This window comes from Populus euphratica, unplaced genomic scaffold (assembly GCF_000495115.2).
Source record: "Populus euphratica unplaced genomic scaffold, PopEup_1.0 scaffold271.1, whole genome shotgun sequence".
In the NCBI taxonomy this organism is placed as follows: Eukaryota; Viridiplantae; Streptophyta; class Magnoliopsida; order Malpighiales; family Salicaceae; genus Populus; species Populus euphratica.
Window position 1 is genome coordinate 829,242 of NW_011499926.1, and position 26,788 is coordinate 856,029.

General features: G+C 34.2%; 1 protein-coding gene and 4 long non-coding RNA genes across 7 annotated transcripts; 2 read left to right on the forward strand and 3 right to left on the reverse strand.

The window, feature by feature from the left end:
• Positions 1 to 815: 815 nt before the first annotated feature.
• Positions 816 to 2,184, reverse strand: LOC105135719 (uncharacterized). The gene is made up of 3 exons (XR_844230.1): positions 1,652 to 2,184; positions 1,420 to 1,523; positions 816 to 1,054 (listed from the first exon to the last, which is right to left on the reverse strand). It is a non-coding gene; the product is annotated as an uncharacterized LOC105135719 (long non-coding RNA).
• Positions 2,185 to 5,735: 3,551 nt separating this feature from the next.
• Positions 5,736 to 6,514, forward strand: LOC105135721 (uncharacterized). The gene is made up of 2 exons (XR_844232.1): positions 5,736 to 6,027; positions 6,140 to 6,514. It is a non-coding gene; the product is annotated as an uncharacterized LOC105135721 (long non-coding RNA).
• On the reverse strand, positions 6,329 to 6,888 carry LOC105135720 (uncharacterized). Its single transcript, XR_844231.1, has 2 exons — positions 6,722 to 6,888; positions 6,329 to 6,578 (listed from the first exon to the last, which is right to left on the reverse strand). It is a non-coding gene; the product is annotated as an uncharacterized LOC105135720 (long non-coding RNA).
• A 4,034-nt stretch (positions 6,889 to 10,922) lies between these two features.
• Positions 10,923 to 13,015, reverse strand: LOC105135722 (uncharacterized). Its single transcript, XR_844233.1, has 2 exons — positions 11,648 to 13,015; positions 10,923 to 11,560 (listed from the first exon to the last, which is right to left on the reverse strand). It is a non-coding gene; the product is annotated as an uncharacterized LOC105135722 (long non-coding RNA).
• Positions 13,016 to 21,484: 8,469 nt separating this feature from the next.
• On the forward strand, positions 21,485 to 26,483 carry LOC105135723 (transcription factor PIF3-like). 3 transcript variants are annotated; one of them, XM_011040753.1, is made up of 8 exons: positions 21,485 to 22,425; positions 22,558 to 23,785; positions 23,885 to 23,989; positions 24,108 to 24,173; positions 24,516 to 24,581; positions 24,677 to 25,198; positions 25,850 to 25,979; positions 26,086 to 26,483. In XM_011040753.1, the coding sequence occupies exons 1-8, from the start codon at positions 22,331 to 22,333 to the stop codon at positions 26,094 to 26,096; spliced, it is 2,223 nt and encodes a 740-aa protein (XP_011039055.1). In that variant the 5' UTR covers positions 21,485 to 22,330; the 3' UTR covers positions 26,097 to 26,483. The 3 variants fall into 3 exon arrangements, with proteins under 3 accessions (XP_011039055.1, XP_011039053.1, XP_011039054.1); XM_011040751.1 differs by having other exon boundaries at positions 25,850 to 26,483; XM_011040752.1 differs by having other exon boundaries at positions 22,561 to 23,785; positions 25,850 to 26,483.
• Positions 26,484 to 26,788: the final 305 nt, after the last annotated feature.

The window sequence follows — 26,788 nt, forward strand, 5'->3', positions numbered from 1 at the left end:
GCATTAATTTAATATTCGATAATGGAAGATTATGTCAATTCCTAGGGCAACGTCTTTGGATAATTCTTGTTTATCATGTGAGGTTATTCTTCATTGATATGGGATATATTAGATAATTGGATGTGGTCTTCAGGCTAGCTAGAGCCTTGTCTTTGAGGTCGAGACGCAACCATCTTGATTAATCACCAAGTGTTGTTCCTTTGTCCCTTTGTGCTCGGAAAAAAAAATAGTTTCGTTTGAAGAACCGCAATTCTAAAGCACTGCAAACAAAACATTAATCCCTTGATTTCATGATCCAGCTAGTCAGTGTTGACTCGTTTTTTTGTTTGCTTTGATAAGCCAGATGGCCACCTTAAGTTTGTTATTTAAATTGCCTGCAGGTTGAACGAGCGGTGCGCCAGTACTCTCTGCCTTGATGATGAGAAACGGTTGTGTGATATTGAGCTCATGGCTAATGCAGCCATATACAGGCCGGTGCATTATTCTGGTGGGGCAATCTGAGAGGATAGCTTCATGGCGAAGACAAGTGTACTGGTCTTTGTCAATGCTCTGTAAGAGAGTCCCACTATATAGTACTCTTAAGAGCTTGTTAGGGTAAAAGATGCACATGCATCTTCCTTTCTCGTTTTGCTCTGCTTTTGAGTCAGGAAATAAAGCTTTCTTTTCACTCTTGGATTGATTCAAAGTTGTATCCAACAGTCAATATCCAAGAAAAAGTAAGGAGAACAACTATATATCGCCTAACAGTCATTGAATCCACAAGCAATTAGGTAGACAAACATGCAAGGGGCTCACAACTATATATAGAGAAGTTAAGAGGGAAAGATACTGCTTAACAAGAACACTAATCATCCATTACGGCCTTAAGTACCCATACTCACAAATTAATGTCACTCAACAACAATTGCTAAGCTCCTTCACAACAAATCATTTCTTGCTTAATTAAGGAAAAAAAAAGACACAACTATGAAGAGATTAAGAAGAATAAATCCAAGTATTGATGTACACCAACAAGGGACTTTTCATTGAATCAAGCGGTTATGTGCCTCTCCACCTGTCCAAACAAACAAACAAAAAACACCCAGCAAAGACGTCATATATTAATTAATTAACCAACTAACTAATACATGTCAATTATTAAAGGCAGGTCATGTTGATCACTGGAGACCCCATGCATTGAACTATTGCCATGCTTTTAATAACATATATAAAAGTAGCCAAGGAGCATGTTTGGCAAGGCATCGCTTTCACTCATTCAATCAACAGTTAATACGTACCCCACGAGTCTTGAGTAGTGCTGGTTAAAGTGGGAAGAAATTAATTATATATCGTTTATTTTCACATAAAATTACTTCATAGCCCTTTAAATTTACAGGAACAAAGAGAAGGAAACAGCTTTTGGGGGGTGGAGGTGCTTACAACAGATAAGATCAGGATCTTCACTTGGTGATGGCGTAGACAGCATAAATAATGCCAGGGAGGTAGCCAAAGAGGGTGAGAAGCAAGCAGATCCAAAACTCCACCTGAACGAACCGTGCATATATATGTACATGTATATGTATATAATCACATGATCAGTGTTTAATTATAAGTAAAATCAACTGTGTGTGTGTGTGTGTGTAAATTAATGAAAGAATATGGACGGGCGTACCCCGCAGCCAAACTTGAGGAAGACACCAAGAGGAGGCAAGATGATGGCCAACAAGATGTCTATGCAAGTAGCTGTTCCCTCGTCTGCCATCTCCTTAATTCTTCTGAAGGATATATATATATACTGCTCTTAAGAAACTGTTTTTCTTCTTCGTGGTGCTAATATGTTCTGCGATGCATAGAGAGTTGAAGATTGAGGTTGGTTATATAGAGGCGCCCCAGAGAGCCACCCCACTTCCCACTAACACAACCTTCCGGTGTACACGTGTCCCACACGTACGTGGTCTAGTAATACGTAGCTAGTATAAAAATGAAGATCATATGCACTCTCTTAATTCCTTGGTGTGAGAGTCGTTAATTAGACGACAAAGGGAAGGGAAGGGGAGGGGTGGATGGCACGCTTTTGGGTTGTAATTAAGAATCGTATTCAAATTTGATATTTAATTATGTACAGGTAGATAGCTAAGTTTCCTCATCACGTGCATGCTGCTTTCCCTGCCATGTGATTTTGCTTTCTAATTCTACCACTGGGCGGGCACTTAGCTGTATCGGGCCACAAACACTCCTTCCTTCCTACGCTGCCATGCTTGTTCGTTTCTGCGATTCTGTGTTTCATTTAACTTTAATTAGTTAATGCATCTCACACTTTCTTATGAATCGTGCTAAAATTCTTTTAAAAAATTACATCTTATAACTTTCTACTTCTCTAGACATAATTTCTCAAATTATAATCATAAAAAATACCATAATTAACATCAAATATACTCAAATCCTGTAATTGATAGTTTTTTTTTTGTTATTTTATTTATAGTAATTAATATCTTCGTATAATTAATTAGCACAAGTATTCATAACAAGTGACATAGTGTCCTCTACACATGCATCATTGATACTGCATGCGTGTGTGAGATATGTATCTTATACTATATATACTTATCTATGGAATTAATTCACTCATCCATTCATGATGCAGCACGTTAGCTAGCTTAGTTGTTTTGAGATTCAAGATTTTAATTAATTTCTATATATTAGGTTGAAGGTGCGTAGATTTAATTGAATTGATTTTTTGAATTTGTCACTATTTATGTGTATTACAATTTGTTAATTTTGGAAGATGGACAAACATATTTATTGGTGAGGTTGAACATGCTCTTAACGTACGAAATTAAACGTTAACAATCATTTAGTTTTTTTTATTCAAATCATATATTTCTTTTTTTTCCCTTGGAGTTTATTGTAAGTAAAAAAAAAAAACATTCCCATACAAAAAAAATTTAATTAGTTGTATATTTAATTAATATTACCGCTCTTCTACACAATTTAACATAAATGAATACATTTAGCGGATGTCTCTTAGTGATAGCCTTTAGATTTTCCCTATATATTATAATTAAAAAAAAAAACAAAACAAAACAAGAAGAGGAAGAGAGCTGGTTTGAAACGAAGTCTGGTTTGTCAAGGCACCGGCCATTGTTTGACCACGTGAAAGCCATTGACTTATGGTGATAATTTCCTCCAACCTCATCTTATTATTGACAGTCAATAATGAAATAAAATCAGAGGGTTTTTAGGTCACCGCGTAGAGGACGAACAGCGGCGGCGATGGAGGCTGAAAAGGTGCATGCATAGCGTCGATATAAATATTGTTATATTCCATGTGAAGCAGCCGTCCTTCCCAATTCTTGTTTTTATTTTTCAAGGCTGATAATATTCTCTACTAGTTTTCTTTTTACATGTTTAAATTTTTTACTTAATAAGAAGATTATTCACATCAGAATTAAATGATTCATAAAAAATAAATTTATGTATCATTAATTTTATTTTAAATTTGAACTTGAAAAAAAATTCTCTTGAAACTATCTTAATCTTTTTCTTCGGTAGTATTTTTCTAAAACATGTTGATTAAGCTTTATGATAATGGTGTATAGCTTTTTTATTAAAAGTGATTTTTAAATCACTTTTCATTTTCGTTGTAGTAACTTAGAAGATAAGTCAAAACTTTCTTATGTTTTTAGTCGGTGAAATCTCATTTCAACAATCCACAGTTAAATTCACTTCTTTTTACTTTTAATTTTTTTTATAAATATTTTTTTAAATTCGCTAATCCAGTTAGCTGTATTTTATTATTGTATTGTGATATAATATTGTATCATTTATTATTTTAAAAATGAATACTTTTGCTTAGAATCCAATTGAAAAGGGATTTTAAAGGATCAATTCATGCATCATTTCTTTTTATTTCTTGAAATAATCATTAATCAATTGACATCTATTTAACCTCATCATTAAGAAGCATGGCCATAAATATTTATTGGTGCTCATCCTATCGAGTATTTTGGCCTAACATGTACTCTAATGCTTGAGCCCCAAGGTCCCATGGACCAGCCGAAGTTTTATTTTCCCTTTGTTTTTTCTTGTCCCCAGGTCAGGCGAAGTGGCTAATATTTTTAACTTAATTATTATCTTATTTTAATAATTTGAATACATGTGAATAAAACTATTTTTAATAGTTTTGATACTGTGTTTGATTCTATTTTTTAAGTATTTTTTAATAGTTTTAATATATATATATATAAATTTTAATTTGATTTTAATTAAGAAACACCCTTTTATCAATTTTTTTAAATACATGAAAAGCAAAATATGTGTATTTATTTTAACTTGAGTTATTAAATAGGATATAAAGATTCACAATTACACATGGGCTTGAAACTGAATTAGTGTTTAGAAAGGTATTTCTCCACTTGAACCCACCCACAGAAATGGGCTTGCTGTATGTGTAAATCATCTCACTTTATTGTTCTTTTCCTGGTGGGACCATTTTTATCACTGGGACAGCTGTTGGTGACGATAAGATGGGGTGTGTGTGAGCAGGTAACTAATGAAACTTGCCCTTTGATATTACAGGTAAGCTTGTCGGTCTACAGGACCCACATCGATCGAGCGTTTTCTTCATCCGATAAATGGCCCTCCCTCTGACACTGCAGCAACAGCCCTCCCGGCCCATTGCTCTTATCAAACCAGGCAGCATCTTAGTCTGATGTTTGTTTTTTAAATATTTTTTATATTAAAATATATATAAATAATATTTTTTTATTTTTAATGGGAGGTTTTAGATTAAAAATATAAAATAAATTCTTAAAATATTTTGAAATGATATTTGTTCTTTAAAACAGATATGAAAAGCATATTATATTATAAATAAAACTAAGAACATGGGATTAATTAAGTTCATATATTATTTTAATGACACGCCATCCTCCTTGTTTTGTGGCTTAATTAGTCAAAGCATGTGGCTGGCTTGTAAAGGTCGCGAGCTCGAGTGTAAGGAGACTAATATCTTATGTTATGTGATAAACATCATGTTTGTCAAAAACTTTTAAAAAGAAATAAATGCCTAGGCACATGGCCTGACTTCGGCCTAGGCGTGAGCTGTTCTATAACAGGCCCTTCGGTTTTTTTCAAATCGGTGTTTTTTTATTTAATTAAATCTAAATATTAAGTTTTTTTTTCAAAAACATCCCTGTTAATCTGGATTCCTAATTTTTTTTCAGTTTTTTATTTAATTTTTATAACTATTTTTTTATTTTATAAATAAATTTTTAAGATTAATGCTATCATAAAATTAAATAAAAATAATTTATAAAAACACTAAAAATATAAATCTATTAAAGTTATGAGATAATTAGGTCAATCCAAGTCAATCTAATTTTATATCATTTCAATTTTTAACAAAATTATTGTCATATTCTTTTCAACAATTTAAATAGTCTTTAAACTCATTATTTAATTTAAACACTTCAAAGACATGAGAATTAATTTAAAATAAATTATTTAAAACTCAAACCGAATAAGAAACTGAATTGGCAAGTTTAAGGTAAATACTATAAAAAAAAATCTACATATTCTTAATATTTTTTTAAAACCTAATTTGAGAAAAACTAATTTGATCCGCGGCCAAATATGCTAGTAATTTCTATTTATTGTTTATTTAAATACCGCAGGTGACCGCTACGTTTATGGTTTTTTTTTTTTTTGTTTCCTGGCTAGCTGTGATATTTTTAAAAATCTTTTCTTAATTGATTCTACATGCTAGAAACTTTCTAACAAATGTTATCTTGGAAAAACACCCAAAATAAAGCTAATCAAATGAGTAAAATTGAACTTCAAATCTAATTAAGGAGCTGAATTAGGGACCCATGTATATATTAAATTAAGTAAAATGAGTTAAAATTAACTTTAAATCTAGTCAAGGGCTTGAAATAGGGACCCATGTAAATATTAAATTAAGTAATACATGTTTAAAGGCAAGGCAGTTACTCATATCACCGGAGACCCCATGCATTAAACTTTCGTCATGCTTTTAACAGCATGAAAGTAGGTTTATGTTTCGTAACTCGTCATTTTAGTTGAGGTTAATTTCAACATCTATGTTAATAATAATAATAATAATAATACCCCATGAGTCTTGAGTACTGGATCGATGAAGAGTAGTAAAACAAATTAATTAAGCAAGAACGGTGGCTAGCTACCACAATTTCTGATGCTTCCATGCATACACATCATGCACATGTACCTATCACATGAATAGATCATATCTTGTAGTGTACTCCAATTATCAACACCTAGATATCTTTCTCGACACATCATTTTTTTCAACAAATTAAATTTATTATTTAAAAATTAACAGTCATGATATAATATGTATACATATATATATCCTTTATTTTCGCAAATACTTTACAGCCCTTTAAATTTACAGGAACAGAGAGAAAGAAACGGCTTTTGGGGGTGCGGTGCAGGTGCTCGCAGCAGAGATATTAAGATGGTGAGATCAAGGATCTTCACTTGGTGATGGCGTAGACAGCATAAATAATTCCAGGGATGTAGCCTAAGATGGTGAGGAGCAAGCAGATCCAAAACTCCACCTGACCGATCGAACCATGCATACATAATAATCACATGATCATCAGTGCTGTTTAATTAATTATAGGTGAAATTAATTAACTCTGTGTGTGTGTGTGTGCGTGTCTAAACGAATGAATGCATGAGAATTAATGGACGGACGTACCCCGCAGCCAAACCTGAGGAAGACACCAAGAGGGGGCAAGATGATGGCTATCAAGATGTCTATGCATTTAACTGCCCCTGCCATGATCTTCTTATTGATTCTCTACTGGAGTACTCTCCTGAAAAATAATATCTTGCTTTCCTTCTCTGTGGGATAAATTAAGTCGAAGACTGAGGCTGGCTAGTTATATATAGCCCCAGAGCCACCCCACTGCCTGCCGCCACCAACGTGTACACATGTCCCACACGTATGTTCTAGGTTCGGTTTGTCTTGGCTTTCGACTTGTTTTTTATCCCAAAAATATTAGGCTGAGAAGCTAAGCTAAATAGTGGTCACTTAATATAAAAATGAAGATCAGGTGCGCTTCTTTAATTAACTAACATGTTTAGATTGTTAAACGTCACAGAAATTTGTAAAATAGCGATGGAATTATCCACGGAATAGCTTACTCCACCGGTAATGCCTGATTAATTATAGTAGTGATGATATATTCTTGTCGTTTATTTTCAACATAATTACGCACGTACTGATAGAAAATATCTTATGAGAATTAGTGATGAAATCATCGAAATAGTAAAATAATTAAAAATATTTTTTATAATTACATCATTTATATAAATTACACGTCATTTTTAAACTAGTTTAGCTATAATATATTTTATTTTAAGAATTTTGTTAAATAATTTTAAGAGTACCATTGTCGACACGTTGTGAGAGTTGATAAATCAATACTAATATGTTTTCATATGAGAATTTTTATGTTTTAAGAGTTTTTTTTTTAAAATTAATTTTTTTGGTTTTTTCTTCATTTTAAATCTATATTTTTTTTATATTTTTTAAATAATTTTAATATATTAATTAAAAATAATTTTTAAAAAATAAAAAAACAACGTTAAAAGACCCTACACCGCTGTATTAAACGACAAAAAAAAGGAAAGAAGGGGTGGATGCCAGTATTAAACGACAAAAAGGAAAGGAAGGGGTAGATGCGACGGTTTTGGGTTGCAAGAATCATATTCATATTTGATATTTGTGTACAGCTAGATAGCTTGTCTCATGATACTCTAACGTGGCAGATCCATGTTGCTTTGCCATGATATTCTTGCCTTCTTCTGCCACCAGCTGGCTGGCTGGATCGGCCCTCTAGCACTCAACTCCTCCACTGCATGTCGGTAGGTTTTTTGTTTTTTTCTTGGTAAAGACTAAAGAGTATCCCCGCGTCGATATTAGAAGCTTCTGCAGTAGAATAACTATATGGAAAGTACAAAAAAAATAATATAAATATCAAAAATATTTTTTATTCGTTGATTTTAGGTTTTAAAAGGGATGGTTAGATGAGATGTTCAAATTTCTTTACCAGAATGAAAAGTCATTTCTTAATATTTATTTTAAAAGCCATAAAATAGAAGAATTATTTTGTTTACCTTTTCTCTTTAAACTTCTCCTCTCCTCTCATTCTATGTAGAATACAAAATGACTTTTAAAAATGTCCTTCTTCGTGAAAAACCGCAAAAAAAAAAAAAAAAAAACTAAATTACACTTTTTATGTGTTGATAATTTGGCTCTTTTGCACAACTTTTGTCATCGGAGATACTCTAAGATTAGGGATTTAGTGGTCTGTTTTTCTATGTGGCAACTAAATCCTATTTTTCTAAGTGGTAATGTTACGTTTTAAAATATATTTATTTTAAAAAATATATTATTTTTATATATTTTCAAGCTAAACATAATTAAAATTACATAAACAAACATAATCTTAGTCTTTACTTATATGTCATTCACACTACATGTATACGTGAGATACGAAGAAATCTTATGATGCAAAGAATATTTATAATATATGAAAAATATAAATACAAAGGGAGAGAAAATTAATCATACATATCGTGATGTTTTTCATGAGATAACTTTCTCATGTTATATTTACCTTTAAATTAATTAATTAATTAATTTTTAGATAGAGCAAATGTATTTTTTTAATGTATTAAAAGAATAAGAGAAACTACACACTAACTTGATAATAATAATAATAAAATTATTATGAAAATATAAAAAATCCATCAACATTACTTTTATTATGTAATTTTAGTTATTTTACTATGTGATTGAATCGAGAAAAAAACTATTTATTTTTAATTAATTTAATAATAATTAATGAGTTATGCAAAAAAAAACTTTAATACCATTAAAAATCTGTATTAATCTTCTCAAGCGGGGAGGAAAAATCATAATTGCACCGATACAATTAATGGTACAAATAGTTCAACGTGAAAGATGTTAAAGCTAATTATAGTGCCATCAATAGCAATCTTTGCGTAAAAGACATGTTTTCAAAATAATTGAGCAACGAAACCTTAGTTTTAATTTGATTTTAATTTATCAATAAAATGATCAAATCAATCACTTGATAGAAGAGGAGGAGGAGGAGGATCGAAACGAAGCCCGGTTTGACAAGACACGGGCCATTGAAAACCATTGACTTTTGGTAATAATCCCTTCCCCCCTCATCGTCTTATTGACAGCTAATAATGAAATAAGAGGGTTGCCAGGTTGCCGCGGAGAGGAGGAACAACGGCGGCAATGGAGGCCGAAAAGGTGCATGGCCACAGGCATCGATATAAATATTGTCATCATCGAGGCGAAGCGACCGCCCTTCTCAGCCATGTTTTTCTTATTTTTATTTTTCATGGCTGATAATATTCTCTAGTACTAGTTTTTTTGTTTAACATGTTCAAATTCGATTAATTGTTTAATTGAAAAAAAAAGCGAGTCATTAACATCAGGATTAAATGATTCATGGAAAATAAATTTGTGCGTTATAATACTTTAAATTTAGAGCGTGAAAGAAATCTATTTAACTGTTTTTATTTCATTTCAGCAATCCCGATTAAATCCACTTCTTTTATCTTTTATTTATTTATAGTGATTTTGCTGTTTTCGTTAACTGTACTACTTATATTAAGATATGATATCATATAATTTTTATTTTTGAAGGCGAACAATCCTGCTTAAAATTCAATTAGAAAGAATCATGGAAAATATTATATTTAAAAGAATCGGGCTCTCTCTCTCTCTCTCTCTCTCTCTATATATATATATATATATATATATATATATATATATATGTATGCGATTTACACGGTGGTTACATATTTGGTTATAAATTCTGATATGCCAAGGCTAAAAAATAGAATTTGCCATGTAGAAACACGAGCATTCCAACCCATAGGTTCTCCGTTCTCCGTTTTCTTTCCCTTTTCCCATTATTATTCTTGTAGGATACATAAAACTCATGATATTTATAAAATATAAATACGATACATTCAGATTTTTTTAGATTGGAATATGTTTAACATGTTTTGGCTAAAATTTTTATAAATATTATAAATATTAAAATTTTTATTTTTTTAATATTAAAAAATACCTTGTTCCAACTATTGGAATTAGATAATACACTTAAAATACATATATTAGAAACAATATAAAAATTATAATTATTTTCATATAAAAAAATCAAATACTTTATTAAACAATTAGGGTGCAATATAATACAAAGATGAATTAGAAAAAAATATCTATTAAGTGGTTTTAATTTTATGATTTGGTTAAGAAAATAAAAGTTTAATCTATATTCTTGAAATTTCCATTTATTTTCTCATGATATCTTGCTTGGTCGTTGAACAGAAAATATTAGAATTGAAAAATGCATTGTCACTTCAACAAATCAAAATTTTAAAATGTATAACTATAATTTATGTAAAAGTGAAGAATAAAAAGGAAAATCAAGAGAATAAGAAATAACTTTAAGTGTGAAAGTAAAAGGGAAAAAAAACATTTATGCTAAAGACCTGAGTTACTGATATCAAGTTATATAGTTTCAGTCAAGTTAAATAGTAACATCTAATTTTAACCGGATGGATTAAATAATTCAAATAACATCTAATTTATTTATTAATAATAGATTAAAATTTATGTAAAAACATCTACACATAACCTATAATATTTATTTATTAATAACATCTAATTTTAACCGGATGGATTAAATAATTCAAATATTACAGATGTCTGTCGTGGCCTAACACCCCTCCTGCCCACAGCAATGGGTAAATCATCTCACTTTATTCCCCTGTCTTGGTGCGTGAGATGGAACCATTTTTGAGGATCCATGTTTTAAGCAGATAATTAAAGTCAGACTTAGATTAACATAAAGATCCACAGGGATGTGCTCTTCGACATTACCGATAAGATTTTCAAATCCAAAGGACCACATCGGGCATTTTCCCAGCACCAGCACCCACCGACGCTGCAGCAACAGCTCTGCGGGCCCATTTCTTTTATCAAAGCGGGCAGCATTTTCGGCATCTGCTCTGTGCTGGTCTGTGACTCTTCCGTTTCCTCATATGTTCAACTTTTTTTTAAATGGGTTTTAGTTTTAAAAAGATAATCAAACCGAGCTGTTGCTTTTTTGAGTTTTTTTCAATAATTTTAATAAGAAGATGTCAACATGATCTGGAGACCGTTAAAAAGAATTAGTTAAATAAAATAAATATGTTTAAGGGCAGATGAGATTTATGATAGCTGAGAAAGTTGGAGGACTTGGCGAAGAAAAACTGGCATGTAGCTGAAACTAGGAGCAGAGCATGTGGGATTCACTGAGAAACGCGCCCTTGCATTTTAGCTTCTAGCACACCTCCTGCTGGGGCACCAATTCGTATAAAGATGAATCTGAGAACTTGTGGAGATGGCCACAGAGTTATGAAGTTTGCTCCAGAGAGATTCATGACAGGTTATTGTGGAAGATTTCAACCGGTTTCACCAGTTCGCCAATGGTTTGTGTTCCTGCATGGATTATTGGTGACCGATTGTTTTACAATATTTTGGAAATTCAGTCTCACAAGGAATATTAATCTAGCTCTGGAAATATACCAGTAATACAGCTGCTCAACACTTTAATTCACATGGAGAAGTTTAATCCGAGTTAAAACCTGTCAAGCGAACCTCTGTTCGCAGGCCTCTTTTAACATCTTCCGAGTAGTTGAAATCATATCCCCCCAGCACATGCTTATTTGCTTTGCTTTGCTTTGCCTTCACTGGGTTGTTCTGATTTAAGCTGGAAAATTTAAAACTATGGCCGCCTTTATTTTGTTGCTGTAATAAAGGACGGCGTTCAGGGTGCAGTGTCACTCAACGAATGCTTATATTCGAACGAGTCACAGCTTGTCAGTGAGGACCTTCCATGCCCGGCGTCTGCTCAACTGGGAACTCAAGATTCAAGATTAGTTTTGCAGTACTCACTGCGATTATCGTATGAACAGGAAATCACTTTGAAGGTATTTGTTCTTTATTTATAGCTTAGTTTACTAGACTTGCTTATATTATTTACACTTGCATAGAGATTCACTTGGAAAGAAACTACTTAAAGAGTGCCGTTCAGATAGTAGATGAGGGCTTCAAGAAAACGTAGAAGTATTCACTAGCAGACGAGATAGACTAGATCCAGAATCCTGCACACAAGATCCATCCATATATTCATAGACACAACACAGAGAGATTGATCCGCGTCCGCGTGTATACATGCAGGAGAAGTATACAAACCAGATAAACAGGCCATGATAAGCAGAGTGATGAGGAGAGGGAGGAATGATCGGAAACCTATGGGATGGGTGGAGTAGGGAAAATAACAAGTAATATCTTAAAAACCAAAGTTATTTTCCCCGGTCACCCACCCTATAACCTTCCGAAAAACAGACTCCCTCTCCATTTCCTCCCATACATGCCAACTAACAAGCGGCTACCGAGGCAACTATGAACCCTTATCCTGGCCTTCCATCCCTTTATATTGTGTTGCCAATTTCCAACCCTAGCTACTTTAATTGTTCACCGCCAGATCAAGGGCATCTCTTTGGGGAAACAATGATCTTGGCCGCTCATTTCCACCTTTTAGTCAGTGAACATGGAATGCTTTGGCAGTTCCTTTTGACCTTTCCCACATGGATACTGTCGGTCTCTTTAGTGAAAGCCCCTTAGGGTTTTTCCCTCTATGGGCTTATTTTTGTGACATGTTTGGGCTCATTCATATTTCATGTATGTTGATTGAGGATTCTGGCAGTGGAATGGCCCATTATCTTACAAATTAGAGCATGGCCTCAAATTCCGGATTCACAGAGTCTTCCCCATCAGGGATAGTTTTGAGTCCAGTGACTATTAACCAGTAAACATTTTTCCTTTTGGCAGAATGTCGTAGTAAGGTGAGGACAACCAATGATTTTCAAAGTTACGGTAGAGACTAGAAGCTGACAGGATTAGGAACTGAAGATGATGAGGATATGAGTTCTGATTGTTTTTCAATATAGATTAAGATTTTCTTCATTATATATTTTTCAGCGATCATAGCTCTGGTTAAGCTATACTAGAGGGCTATAAATAGCCCAGATATATTCAAGTTTCAACAAGAATAAACAATAAGAAAAATATCATGCAGCTCTGGTTAAGCTATACTAGAGGGCTATAAATAGCCCAGATATATTCAAGTTTCAACAAGAATAAACAATAAGAAAAATATCATGCAGCTCTGGTTAAGCTATACTAGAGGGCTATAAATAGCCCAGATATATTCAAGTTTCAACAAGAATAAACAATAAGAAAAATATCAAACACCTTTTAGGAATTTTTCTAACCTATCTTTCTCTTCTTGAATTTTCATCATAAGGTCAGTGCACTATCTAAGCAAATAGATGTACCTCAGGAGGAAGGAATTGCATTTTGGCAAGCTTTTGCAAGCAATATCATGCTGTGTTAACTACATTTAGTTACTAAAAAAAAATTATCCTCATAAGCATGTTCTCCTCAAAAATGACATGCTAGATATAATTGAGGATGACGTTAAGCTTGATGACATATAGTGATTAATGTTGTAGATCATGATAAGATGTTCAGAAAACACAGGAAAGCAAGATCCAAGATGGAAATTATTGACTGATTCCCTCTCCTACCTGTAAATAGACGGAAAATCATGTTGTAGTACTATGCATTTGTATGCTTGATCTTGCACTAAAAAAAAATATTGGTATTATGAAAAAATGTTGAATAAACTTCTGATCAGGTCGATGGCTTTGCATGTTCAACAAGGCTTCATGTATGAATGAGTTCGTATCTTGGTTGACCCGAGTAAAAAATTGATAGCTCGCCAAATTGAAAGAAATATGTATAGATATATATATATTTCATGTATGAGTGAGTTCCATCATCATGAGTCTCTTTGAGGAGAAATTAAGTTCCTTGTGCGATCCTTAGTTTCCTCAAAGAAATATATATAGATATAATTTCACATAATTCAAAGATAACAACTGGGTCTGAATGTGATGAATCTGGAAGAACACATTTAAGGTGACAACATGAAAGATAAGTCATTGACAAATAAATTAGCTGTCCATACAGGACCATGTTGTTTGAGGACCATGAATCGTTGTGAATCATGGGTGGACTGAGACATGTAAGGATTCAAAGAACGCTTGTGGAGCATACAGAGAGAGAGAGAGAGAGAGAGAGCTAATTGTATTTTTATGGAGTAGAATAAGTTTGAGATTGATTTGGTGCTGTTTTGACTTGTTTCTGACCTTCATGCAAAGGCATCATGTGATCAACTTGCATTCTTAATCATATCTCATCATCATCTCATCATCAAACTGGTCTCATCCGTTCAGCTTTTCCTTTAAAATCTCGTACAGTTGTGTGCATGCATCTCTTAGATAGGACTTGGACAATTGATTAGATTAGCTAGGCAGGTGTCATCCTCTAACTTAATCTGTCACGTCCATGATTCGCCACATGGAAATTGAAGAAAGAGCATTTGTAGGGGCAAACCCGCCGAGAGCCATCGGTTTTTGACAACTCTTTTCAAGTCCAATGGGCTTGTAAATCTCTTTATCCTTTTCGTTTCTGATCAAATAAAATTCCTTATGACGTGTTATGTTCCGCATGCTTCTAGCTGTTTTTGAACTTGTGCTAGCTAAGCACTCAACAGTATCTGATCTGTTAATATTTGGGCCATCAGTGCATTGCCTAATTATTCTTAGCTTCAGAATTAAACACTGTGGGCATGGCTATTTTAATTCAGCAATAACATGGGCCCTCCCCCCCAACATGCTTGAACAAGTACAACTAGATGCTTGCTAGGTGTTGATCACAGTGTATAATTACCGTGTATGTGTATATATAAATGATGGACACACATGCTTAAGCACAGTGAAACATAGGAGCTTAATATTATGATTTATTCAAAGAATAGCAGGATGATTGTTAGTTTTATCAATCTAGGACTCAATATCTATATGTATATGTATATAGCATTTGGGAATTTGCTTCGACTAGCGGTACTACGTGACTAGAAAAGATAGAATACGATGTAGTAACAAGTAGCTGGTTGTTTTTGTTTATAGCATCTGGAACTCTGCTTCTTCTGCTAGTAGCTCCACATACATAGAGATGACGTCAGTCAAAAACTTTTGATTTTCCATGGTTATGCCTATTAGTGTCTGAACTTGATCACAAGAACACAAACTAATATGTATATATGTATATAGATGTAGCATTTAGGAATTTGATTCGACCAATGGTACTACGTGACTAGAAAAGAGAGAATACGATGTAGTACCAAGTAGCTGGATGTTTTTGTTTATAGCATCTGGAACTCTGCTTCTTCTGCTAGTAGCTCCACATACAAAGAGATGAAGTCACTCAAAAACTTTTGATTTTTCATAGTTGTGCCTGTTAGTGTCTGAACTTGATCACGAGAACACAAACTAATATGTATATGTATATAAATGTAGCATTTAGGAATTTGCTTCGACCAATGGTACTACGTGAGTAGAAAAAAGAGAATATGATGTAGTACCAAGTAGCTGGTTGTTTTTGTTTATAGCATCTGGAACTCTCCTTCTTCTGCTAGTAGCTCCACATACATAGAGATGACGTCAGTCAAAAACTTTTGATTTTCCATGGTTATGCCTATTAGTGTCTGAACTTGATCACAAGAACACAAACTAATATGTATATATGTATATAGATGTAGCATTTAGGAATTTGATTCGACCAATGGTACTACATTACTAGAAAAGAGAGAATACGATGTAGTACAAAGTAGCTGGATGTTTTTGTTTATAGCATCTGGAACTCTGCTTCTTCTGCTAGTAGCTCCACATACAAAGAGATGAAGTCACTCAAAAACTTTTGATTTTTCATAGTTGTGCCTGTTAGTGTCTGAACTTGATCACGAGAACACAAACTAATATGTATATGTATATATGTGTAGCATTTGAGAATTTGCTTCGACCAGCGATGCTACGTGACTAGAAAAGATAGAATACGATGTAGTAACAAGTAGCTGGTTGTTTTTGTTTATAGCATCTGGAGCTCTGCTTCTTCTGCTAGTAGCTCCATATACAAAGAGATGAAGTCACTCAAAAACTTTTGATTTTCCATTGTTATGCCTGTTAGTGTCTGAACTTGATCACGAGAACGCAAACTAATATGTATATGTATATAAATGTAGCATTTAGGAATTTGCTTCGACCAATGGTACTACGTGAGTAGAAAAAAGAGAATATGATGTAGTACCAAGTAGCTGGTTGTTTTTGTTTATAGCACCCGAAACTTTGCTTCTTCTGCTAGTAGCTCCACATACATAGAGATGAAGTCACACAAAAACTTTTGATTTTCCATGGCTGTGACTGAACTTGATCATGAGTACACAAACTTTCCTCCAAAATAAGTTTCTTGTTTAGTCAGCAAGTATAAAAGAAATATAACTTGTGAAAAAAATGCACGAAAAGAAATATACAGAGAAAAAGAATCTATAGACCAGGCTGAAAATGACATGAGTAGCTTTGATTTTTATAACTAGAATGAGAATGTATACAAGAGTGGAGACATGAATTTTTGTTGACCTAGATTATTAAATAAATATATAATTTTTTAAAGATAAATTATTAATTTATGTACATGGATTTTTAAAGTTAATAGTAAAGTTTTAATTCAAATACATTACTTAAAATATTAAAAAATAAATTTGAAAGCATATAAAATAAAAATGAAAGTAAAAATAAACTCACTATTAAAGTTACATCTTTCAATATTTTATGGAATATTATTCATCTATAATCGAATCTGAATCGATATTATAATAACCCCTCAATCGGGATAAAATAACAATCTCATATCAACTAAAAAACTAAGTAATTAAATTTTTTTCCTCACTTAATTTCTCATTCTTTCACTTAATTCTTATTAGATTAGTATTTTATAAGTTTACAATGTTATTCTCTCACTTTTTTTATTTTTTGATATTTTCCCCTTACTTTTCTCTATTTCTCCATCACCTTTTGTTTTCTTTCCTTTTCTATTATGCTTTTGCCCAGTTGAAAACATATAAAAAAAAAAGAAGAAGAACTGATTTATTTTATTTTTTAACAGCAAATAACTATTTTATCCTTAATGAGTCATTTTGCTATTATTTTTATATTTTTTTTGTTAGCACAACCAAATTCTGTTCATCTTAAAGTTTTAATTAGATTTTATTTAATATATCTTAAGATCTCTCGTAAAATTTTAGCTTAATTTGATTGTTGGATTGAAAATTACACCTAATAATATAAAACTAGTTAAATTATGATTTTTTTATTAAAATTTTGAAGTTTTTCAAAAGTTCTGAAATTTTAACCTAAGCTAAAGCATCATAATAAAAAGCTCTATATAAATTTTTAAAATTTTTTTATATCTCAATTAAAAACTACAAACTATTTTTTATATAAAACTAATTAAAAAATATTAATATGGACTAGAAACCATCCAGGCCCATCCGAGCCTTAGCCCTTGAATGTGTATTTTCAAGTGTAGCTTTCAATGGCTAGAAGGAGCTTTGCGCATGATAAACTATCGATATAGAGTTTGCACGGTGATTGAGAGTATTTATATATCTAGAATTTGGAATTATTTCACAGAAAATAAGGTTTATTATTGATGGAGAAATTGATGTGATAGCTAGCTAGTCATGGTGAGTTGTTATGTTATGTTATAGTTGTTGTATCACGTACGTTATTGGTGATATGATATGTTAGTGATGTGCAGTGTTATTGATAGAAAAAAATAATAAGATAAATTAATGTGCGTGTAGAAAAAATTGTGCGCGTGAAATGTGTGCACGTGGAAAAAAGATGTTGAAAGGTGTACCAGGATAAGATTAGATAAATCTAGTTAGTTGGCTCATATGCTGTGCTGAAAATCCCAACCATTTGGGTGAGGATTCCAGCTCTTTGAGCTATTTCCAAATATCTGCAAACCCAAACAGCTGGATTTTTTTATGTTATCACACGGTAAAAGCAATTAAGAAAATAATAGTTTATAGTTATAAAAATACATGTGCAATGTGTATGTTAGATATGGGAGGAGAGTGGACCTCCCTGGAGGGGCTATTAGGGCATTGAGAGAGCACGATTCGTCTAAATTAAGGTCCAATTTATTTATTAGGGCTGCAAAGCCAAGAAAACTATTAAATTTGTGTTGGACCCCTCTTACTCTTAGCGTCAGCATTCTAGAAAGGGTCGCTTGTATTTTATTTTTAATTTTTTTTACATTTTCGTTTACTGTCCTCACATCCCTGCAACAGTAAGAGGTACAGCATCCCCTTTATTATATAATTCTTGAGTGCCCATTATCTTGGGGATGTCCTTTACACTGATATTTGTTTAAGTTGTTTTGTTTATTGTTTTTCCTTGAGAAAATGCTTCCACTATGTATCATTTGCTTAGGTTTCATCACCTACCATGGCATGAGAATTTGGAATATTAATAAAGTACATATGGAATGGGAGTCATCACAGCTGAGCCATGTATGATTCAGAATGCGGATGTAGTGCGCGGGGGAGAAATGTGCAGTGACGGCTGCGTGGTTTTTTCCATTACTGGGATTGCATCAGCATCAGCAGCAGGACCTAGAAAGTAGCATTTCGAAGGACATGGCCTCTTTATCCCGCCTGCATAGACCAGGCGTAAAAGATTTTCAGGTGTACTGGCTGTCAATTACCGCATTAATGCTAGCAAATCCGGTGGGTACAGAACATTGCTGATTGGGATACCTGACTGGAGCTGATAGAACCCAGAACTCGGTGGATGGAATCATTCATCGGAGAAGAGAGTAGGTGGTGGGTGATGATTCCAGGAAAGCTATGTGTCAATGGTGCCAATGGCAATGGACGGACGACACACATGAACCAAAGAGCGAGTCACGTGAAATTAATGCAAACACGTGAAATTCACACCATCACCCTGTTGGATTCTTCTTCAGAAGGGTCAATTCCAGTGAACAAAATCCAAAGGTGTGTAAAATCAAGTCGCATCCACCTCGTAATTTCTCCATCCACCATCATGTCGCCCTGTACAGTGCACCAAAACAGGGGATGTATAGAGAAAGATGCCCTGGCAGCTAGCCGCAACCTGGGGGTCCACTGAAACACTGCCGAGTCCCCTACTGGCTCGGCTCTACAAGGGTCCAAGTGGACAAATATCATTTCACTTGGGAAAATATAGCACATGAGATGAACAGCTAGGTTCTCTCCATCTTCATGTATCTGTATATCTATCCAAACCCCTTAACTTTTGTTCATGGAATCCTTTTGTCCTCACCGTTAAAGACACGCAAGCATCCCCTTGCTGATGATCCCTGCTCAAGCAAATGTACTTCCATTAGAGCTCCCTCTATCATCTACTCTAATTAGAGAGAGACTGTGAAAAGGTACGGATATATATATATATATTTTTTCAAATGATTTTTTGTTTTGCATATACGTTAAAATAATATTTTTTATATTTATTAAAAAATATTTTTTCATAAAACAAGATTAATTTATTTTAAGAAAAAGAAAGAATTCAAATTTATATAAAAAACATAGTTTTAATCATCTCATTTACAATTTACATAAAAGGGATTATTTAACGAATAAGATGGATATTGTGAAAAGTGCAGGCTTAAAATCATTTAGATACAAGACTTGGTATTATTAAACAAATATATGTACCCTAAAAAAAAATATAATCAATCTATTAAATTAGTATTCTTTGCTTGATAAGTTATCCCACTTCAACCCTACAGCATTTTATATTTTAGTTGAATGGGTCCAACATGTTTATCCAAATCCAATTTAATATATTAAACTAGAGATCTTGATGTCCCCTAACTCTAAGCTTGCTTGTTATACAGTGAGATGTAAATTCACTTACTCTCGTCAAATCCCAGTCTTGACCTCATGAGAGGTCATGTTATGACCTCTAGTGGAAAGGGCAAAAATGATAATCAAATGCATAGATTTTGTTCACCTGAGAACTAATCATGCAATCACTGGATATCACAATTGAGATGTTCAACTTTAGACTCTTTTTCCCCCCCCTTAGGCCAATTTTCTCATGATTAGATTTCATATCAGTGATCACAGTCTATCAAGTAAAACCAAATGCCATTATTTCTTAAATATTTTAATAGATTCTGTTTATAATTTTTCTCAAAAACCCACATCCATCCATCTTGAGCAGGCTCTGTTCACATCGATCCTCCACTGCTGGCACGCAAGAATGACAAGAGTTACTCCAAATTAATACGAAGACCACGAAGATGAGTTTGAGTCACCATACCTAGCTGAGTCAAATGACTTTTTCCTAATCCTCATGTGCATAATTCTCAAAGCTTTTGAAAGCAGAAAATAAATGATGTAGATATGATGCTTTTGTTTTCCATAAGAAAACAAGCATCGAAGGCCATATATAACTAGACAATATTTACTGCAGGATAATATATATATACACGTTGGTGTTCAAATTCATGGAATAGGGACATTGTCCCTCAAATTCTAGCAAGATGAACCTACCTCAATTGCCCTTCTTGAACTTAAACTCACAACCTTCTCTTTCTTCTTTTTTTTTTGTGTCGCTATGTAGTGTTGTAGGATCTTGTTTGTGTGAAGTGACTGATTTTACCTTTCCTATTATTCAGTTTACAATGAATCACTCACTGCCAATCTAACAGATTTATGAAAATATTCAAGCTTCAAAAGGGGAAGCACCCCCTTGCCTATAATCCCCCTTGAAGAAGAAAATATACAAGTTTTTGTAAAACTTTTATGTTTGTTTTGTACTGTGATCCATGATATTTTTTGTATTAAATGTTTATTAAAATAATATTTCTTAAAATCTTTAATATTAATATATTAAAATTATAAAAAAAATATTTTAATCTAATACTCTTTTAAATAAAAATTAGTTTTGAAATAGATTGGCATGCAAAAACAAATAAACCGATGGTTGCTTCTTCTTCTTTCAACGAGGAACCAAGGGAATTTTCAATCATTTTTTATGTACACACTCTAAACTTGAAAACCTGGAGCATCCGTTCTCTATATTTTCCATATTATGCAAACAAACCTTCATATTATGATGGATTCAAGATTCATGTTTGAAGAAATGAGAGTGGTGGGAGTGCTATCGCAGAGTGAAATTGCCTCTGTGGGACCCTACAGCACTCCCTGAAGAAATGGCCCCACATCACCAAACAAAGAACAAGGAAAAAAGAAGAAGAAGATAACAAGGAAAAGACCATATTGAATTCTAACACTAGCTAAAAGGAAAAGAAGATCCAAAAAAAGGAGGGGTTAAAGTTAAAAGAAACGTAAAGTTGGTTGTTTTTTATCTGTGTCTTGGTCCCCTGCAATCTCTACAAGCCTTTCGCCGTCTTCTACGTCCACTTGGCCTCTCTGTCTCTTGAGATTTTGAGTTCTCTTTCTTGGAGCTCAAACTTTTAAAGATACAAACTTTTGGTAGCTTCTATTAAGCTTAAGAGTATGATTTGCTCAGCTAAGTTCTCTCATTTTTAATGCATTTGGATTAGTGTAACTTTCGACTAGTTCGAGGAGCTCAGATTTTCTCAAAATTTTCTTCCTTTTTATCAGTTTATTGGTTGATTGCTAGGCAAGAAGTGTTTTGAGTTCTTCAAGTTTATAGCATATCACTCCCTTTTGGGGTTTTTAGTTTTGATTTGTACTGATAAAGTTAATTAGTTTCCAAAATCTGATCTGGGTTTTTGTTGGTTTCAAGTTTAATGATTAAAGAAGCGGAAAAGATCATTTCTTTAATTTAAAAAAAAAAATGCTTAAAGTAGCTTGATTTGGAGGGTTTTTGAATCTTTGAGAGTGCCATTAAAGAATATGTTTTTTGACTGCTACTTTAAGTAAAACTATGTGTTGATTTATAGTTTATTTATATATCTCACTTCCAGGTGACAAGGACATCAGTATAAATGAAAGAAAGATAATATTCTGTCCTGTAAAAGAAGAAGCACTCTTCTCTTTTATTTCTTTTGTGAGTTAGATACAAACTGGGATTGTATTGTACTTGTGGGGTTATTGTCGAGCTTTTTATGTCTTGAAACTCTGTTGGCTCCATATACATATGTTTTTGGGTTCTTTGAACTTGTGATAGAGTGGTTTACAAAAGGTGCCAGTAATGGCTAAGCAATTGAACTAGAGAGGATTCTTACTAGGAGGAAGTGTTGCTTACCAACACCTTCACCATGCCTTTGTCTGAGCTATTATATCGAATGGCTAAAGGAAAGATTGATTCTTCTCAAGAGAAGGATCCTAGTTGTTCAACTGATCTGTCTTTTGTGTAAGTTTCAATTTAATTTCCTTTTTTTTTATTGAGCTTCCTTTTATCTTGGATTAGTGAATCATTTCTCCATATTGATTTGTTTCTTTCTGGTATCATTTCTTCTATTGTGTTTGTTGGTGTCCTACAAAGCAGACCTGAGAATGACTTTGGTGAGCTAATGTGGGAAAATGGTCAGATTCAATCCAGTAGAGCTAGAAAGATACAACCTTGTAGCACCTTAACATGTCAAAACCCCAAGATTCGATATAAAGACATAGGAAGTGGCACCAATATTAGAACAGGAAAGTTTGGGATGATCGAGTCTACACTGAATGAACTCCCGATGTCAGTTCCCGCTGTTGAAATGGGGGTGAATCAAGATGATGACATGGTGCCTTGGTTGAATTATCCATTGGATGAATCTCCTCAACATGATTATTGTTCTGAATTTTTGCCCGAGTTATCTGGTGTTACTGTGAATGGACACTCCTCCCAGAGTAATTTTCCGTCGTTTGGTAACAAAAGTTTTAGCCAGTCAGTTAGGGACTCCCGCACTGTTTCTGTACATGATGGTTTGAGTTTAGAGCAAGGAGATGTGGCGAAGAATTCTTCAGCAGGGGATACTGAAGCTAATAGGCCTAGAACTAGTGCTAGCCAGTTATGTCTATCATCTTCTGAGCATTGCCAAACATCATTTCCATATTTTAGATCCAGAGTTTCAGCTAAAAATGGTGATAGTGCAAGCAATGCTGCCCACCATGTCGTTTCAGTGGATTCTATTCGAGCTCCAACATCAGGAGGTGGTTTTCCCAGCATAAAGATGCAGAAGCAAGTTCCAGCACAATCCACAACCAACTCTAGTTTGATGAATTTCTCTCATTTTGCAAGACCTGCTGCTCTTGCGAAAGCTAATCTTCAGAACTTTGGCATGAGAGCTGGTACAGGGATTTCAAACATGGAAAGAATGCAAAATAAAGATAGGGGCTCAATTGCAAGTAGTAGCAATCCGGCTGAATGCACTCCCATTAATTCATGTAGTGGTTTGCTAAAGGAAACGAGCTCCCATTGTCTTCCTGTTCTGATGCCACCCAAGGTTGACGCTAAACCATCAGAGGCCAAGCCTGCAGAAGGATTTGTTCCTGCTGAGCGACCTGAGGCTACAATCTCAGAAGGTGACTCTAAAAATGATAGAAACTGTCGTCAAAACTTTTGTGAAAGTGCAATTAAAGGAGTAGCAGATGTTGAGAAGACTAAAGAGCCTGTGGCTGCTTCATCTTCTGTTGGCTCGGACAATAGTGTGGAGAGACCTTCGGATGATCCAACTGAGAATCTGAAGAGAAAACATCGTGATACTGAGGAGTCTGAAGGTCCTAGTGAAGTGAGTTTCATTCATAGGTTTCACATTTTTACTATGTTTCTTGTTGTTCCTACACTCTCTCTCTTTCTTCCATGTACTAAGGAAATAAACAATGCGCAGGATGTAGAAGAAGAATCTGTAGGTGCAAAAAAACAAGCTCCTGCTCGAGCAGGTAATGGCTCCAAGAGAAACCGGGCTGCAGAAGTTCATAATTTATCTGAAAGGGTGAGCAACAACATTCCAATATTTCATCTGAAGATATGTGCTTGTTCATTTGATGTTATCCTTGGTAGTTATGAATTATAGTATCTTGATCGGTTCTCATCTGGACTTCAACAAACAGAGGCGAAGGGACAGGATCAACGAAAAGATGCGGGCCCTACAAGAACTCATACCAAACTGTAATAAGGTTGGATATTGTATTTATGTTACTCAGTGAATTTCTCCGTAATCTTGTGAAAATGAGGTTTTCTATAAAGTCACCATGGCTTGGGAGTATCAAACCTGCACCAAACCTTGGCCTAATTGAAATTTAATTAATTATTTGAGTTTGTTCATGTTTATTGAAGTTCAAACTATTCCAAGTTCTTGACCGTTATGTTAATCGAATCACCCCTCAGTTTTCTTAGGTTAAAGTTATTGCTGATCTCCAGGAAATTTGAAGGAATTTGAGAAAAGCCAAGTAATTAAAGTGTAGATGATTTCATATGCATCTTTGCTTCCATTTTCTTTGACATTTTTGCATTATAAGGTGGATAAAGCTTCAATGCTTGATGAGGCCATTGAGTATTTAAAGACGCTTCAGCTTCAAGTTCAGGTAAATTCTGCTGATTCCTCTCGAAGTTTATTTAAGAAACTTGATGAGTTCGAAAATCAAAGAGCTGCTTGAGATCATTCACCACCTGTATGCAGATCATGTCAATGGGAGCTGGATTGTATATGCCATCAATGATGTTACCCCCTGGAATGCCTCACATGCATGCAGCTCATATGGGGCAGTTCTTACCCATGGGTGTGGGAATGGGAATGCGTATGGGAATGGGAATGGGTTTTGGGATGAGTATGCCAGACGTGAATGGTGGATCTTCTGGTTGCCCTATGTATCAAGTGCCTCCTATGCATGGACCGCATTTCTCAGGCCAGCCAATGTCAGGGCTAAGTGCTTTGCATAGGATGGAAGGATCGAGTCTTCAGATGTTCGGCCTTTCAGGTCAAGGATTTCCAGTGTCATTTCCCTGTGCACCCTTAATGCCAATGTCTGGAGGGCCTCCTCTGAAAACAAACATGGAACCAAATGCTTGTGGTGTGGTAGGTGCTATGGATAATTTGGATTCAGCTACGGCCTGTAGTTCACATGAAGCAATTCAGAAAATCAACCCGCAAGTGATGCAGAATAATGTTGTCAATAGCTCAATGAATCAGACCTCTAGTCAGGTTTGTTGATTCTTAACTAAGTGGCATATTCTATGAGAATGAAAAGCTCAAAATTGAATGTGGCTAAATGGGTTTTCATTTCACGATGATGATTGATGTCTGTTGTTCTTGATAATCACCATCTTCACGGCTCCTCTCCACTCCCAATAGAAGGAATTTAGTAGCTTTAGGTGCATTCTAATCCCATACCAATGTTGCATGATGGAAAATTGCAAGTATGGCCTTCATATAAGTACACGACTATTAAATTTTGATCTATCTATTTATGTCTTTAAAGCTGTCACTCTTCGTCCATCGTCCTGTAAAAGTAAAAACTAAATCAGTGTCATTTATGTTTTCCTCATGAAGGATATTTCCATGGAGAACATGTTTTTTTTATAATTTATCAAACTGTATTGTTCGTTATCCAATTTCTGTTCAAAGATCGTGGGCATGTTTCGATTGGAACGTAGAATCTAGATCCAATTATAGATGTTATTTGGGGTGTCATTTTCATAACCTCCTAGCAGCCAAGAAGTCTTTATAAAGTACAAAGTTGACTTTGATAGTTGGGGTAACCTCACAGAAAACTATGTTCTCTACTTCAACTGAGTTACCTTGTGCCATTACTGAACCCAAATCTAAAATTAGCTACATTGTTCATGATGCCAGTGCCAGGCAACAAATGAATGCTTTGAACAACCTGCTTTGGTGCAAAAAAATACTCAAGGCTCAGGAGTTGCTGACAATGGAGCGTTGAAGTCGGTTGGTGGAAATGACAATGTACCAAGTAGTGAGGCTGGTGAGCATTTGCAATGACTGTTGGCTGTGCTAAACGTTGATCTTAAATCTACTCGATATGGCTTGTAGAGGTAAAAGTTTTTTTTATCTACTTCAACGCGCTGCAGGTTGGGACTGATTGGTAGTTCTGATGCTTTGCAATGGGAGAGGTGAACCACTTTTGCTTCATGTCAACATCTAAACTTTCCTTGTATGCAGTAAATCTGTGGGATTTTGGGTACATGACTATGCAGAAAGGTTCCAGAGTTTAATGAAGTCAAGTTTTTACGATAATCGTCGGAGTTGTAATTTCAGGGAAGTAGAATTACAAATTGCACAGATTTTTTGTACGTTGAGGAGACTCAAGGAGGTTTTTTCTAGCATCTGTACATTCATTTGCACAACCTGAGAAAATAATGCGCTGTCTAGGAGTGAACCAACCGGAAATATGTATTCGAGTGTTTTCTGTTGTAGGTCTCTCAATACAGTTTCTTTGAATTAATGAAAAAAAACACCTATTTTCCAATACCGTAGTTATACAACCTCTCAAGCATAATAACCATGTACCATTTTTCCAGAATCTCTACATCATACTGGGCTCATAAAGCTTCTTACAAATCTAACTTCAATATCTGTTATTCGTTGTGACTGCTGTTTCAATGTCTGCTTCAGTACCAGGTGAGGCACGTGTCACCATACATGGAAAGAGTGAAGTCTCATTAGCTCTTCCGCAAGGTTCAACCAATTCTATGTTCTTCTCTACTCAAAATCCTGAAAAGCCTATATAAATGGAGACACACGATCGTTGGTATTCATCTAGCTGGAGGTTCC

Coding starts and splice junctions, on each gene's coding strand:
- LOC105135723 (XM_011040751.1), top strand. CDS start 22,331: ATGCCTTTGTCTGAGCTATTATATCGAATGGCTAAAGGAAAGATTGAT. Junction 22,426..22,557: donor TCAACTGATCTGTCTTTTGT/GTAAGTTTCAAT, acceptor TGTCCTACAAAG/CAGACCTGAGAATGACTTTG. Junction 23,786..23,884: donor AGTCTGAAGGTCCTAGTGAA/GTGAGTTTCATT, acceptor AACAATGCGCAG/GATGTAGAAGAAGAATCTGT.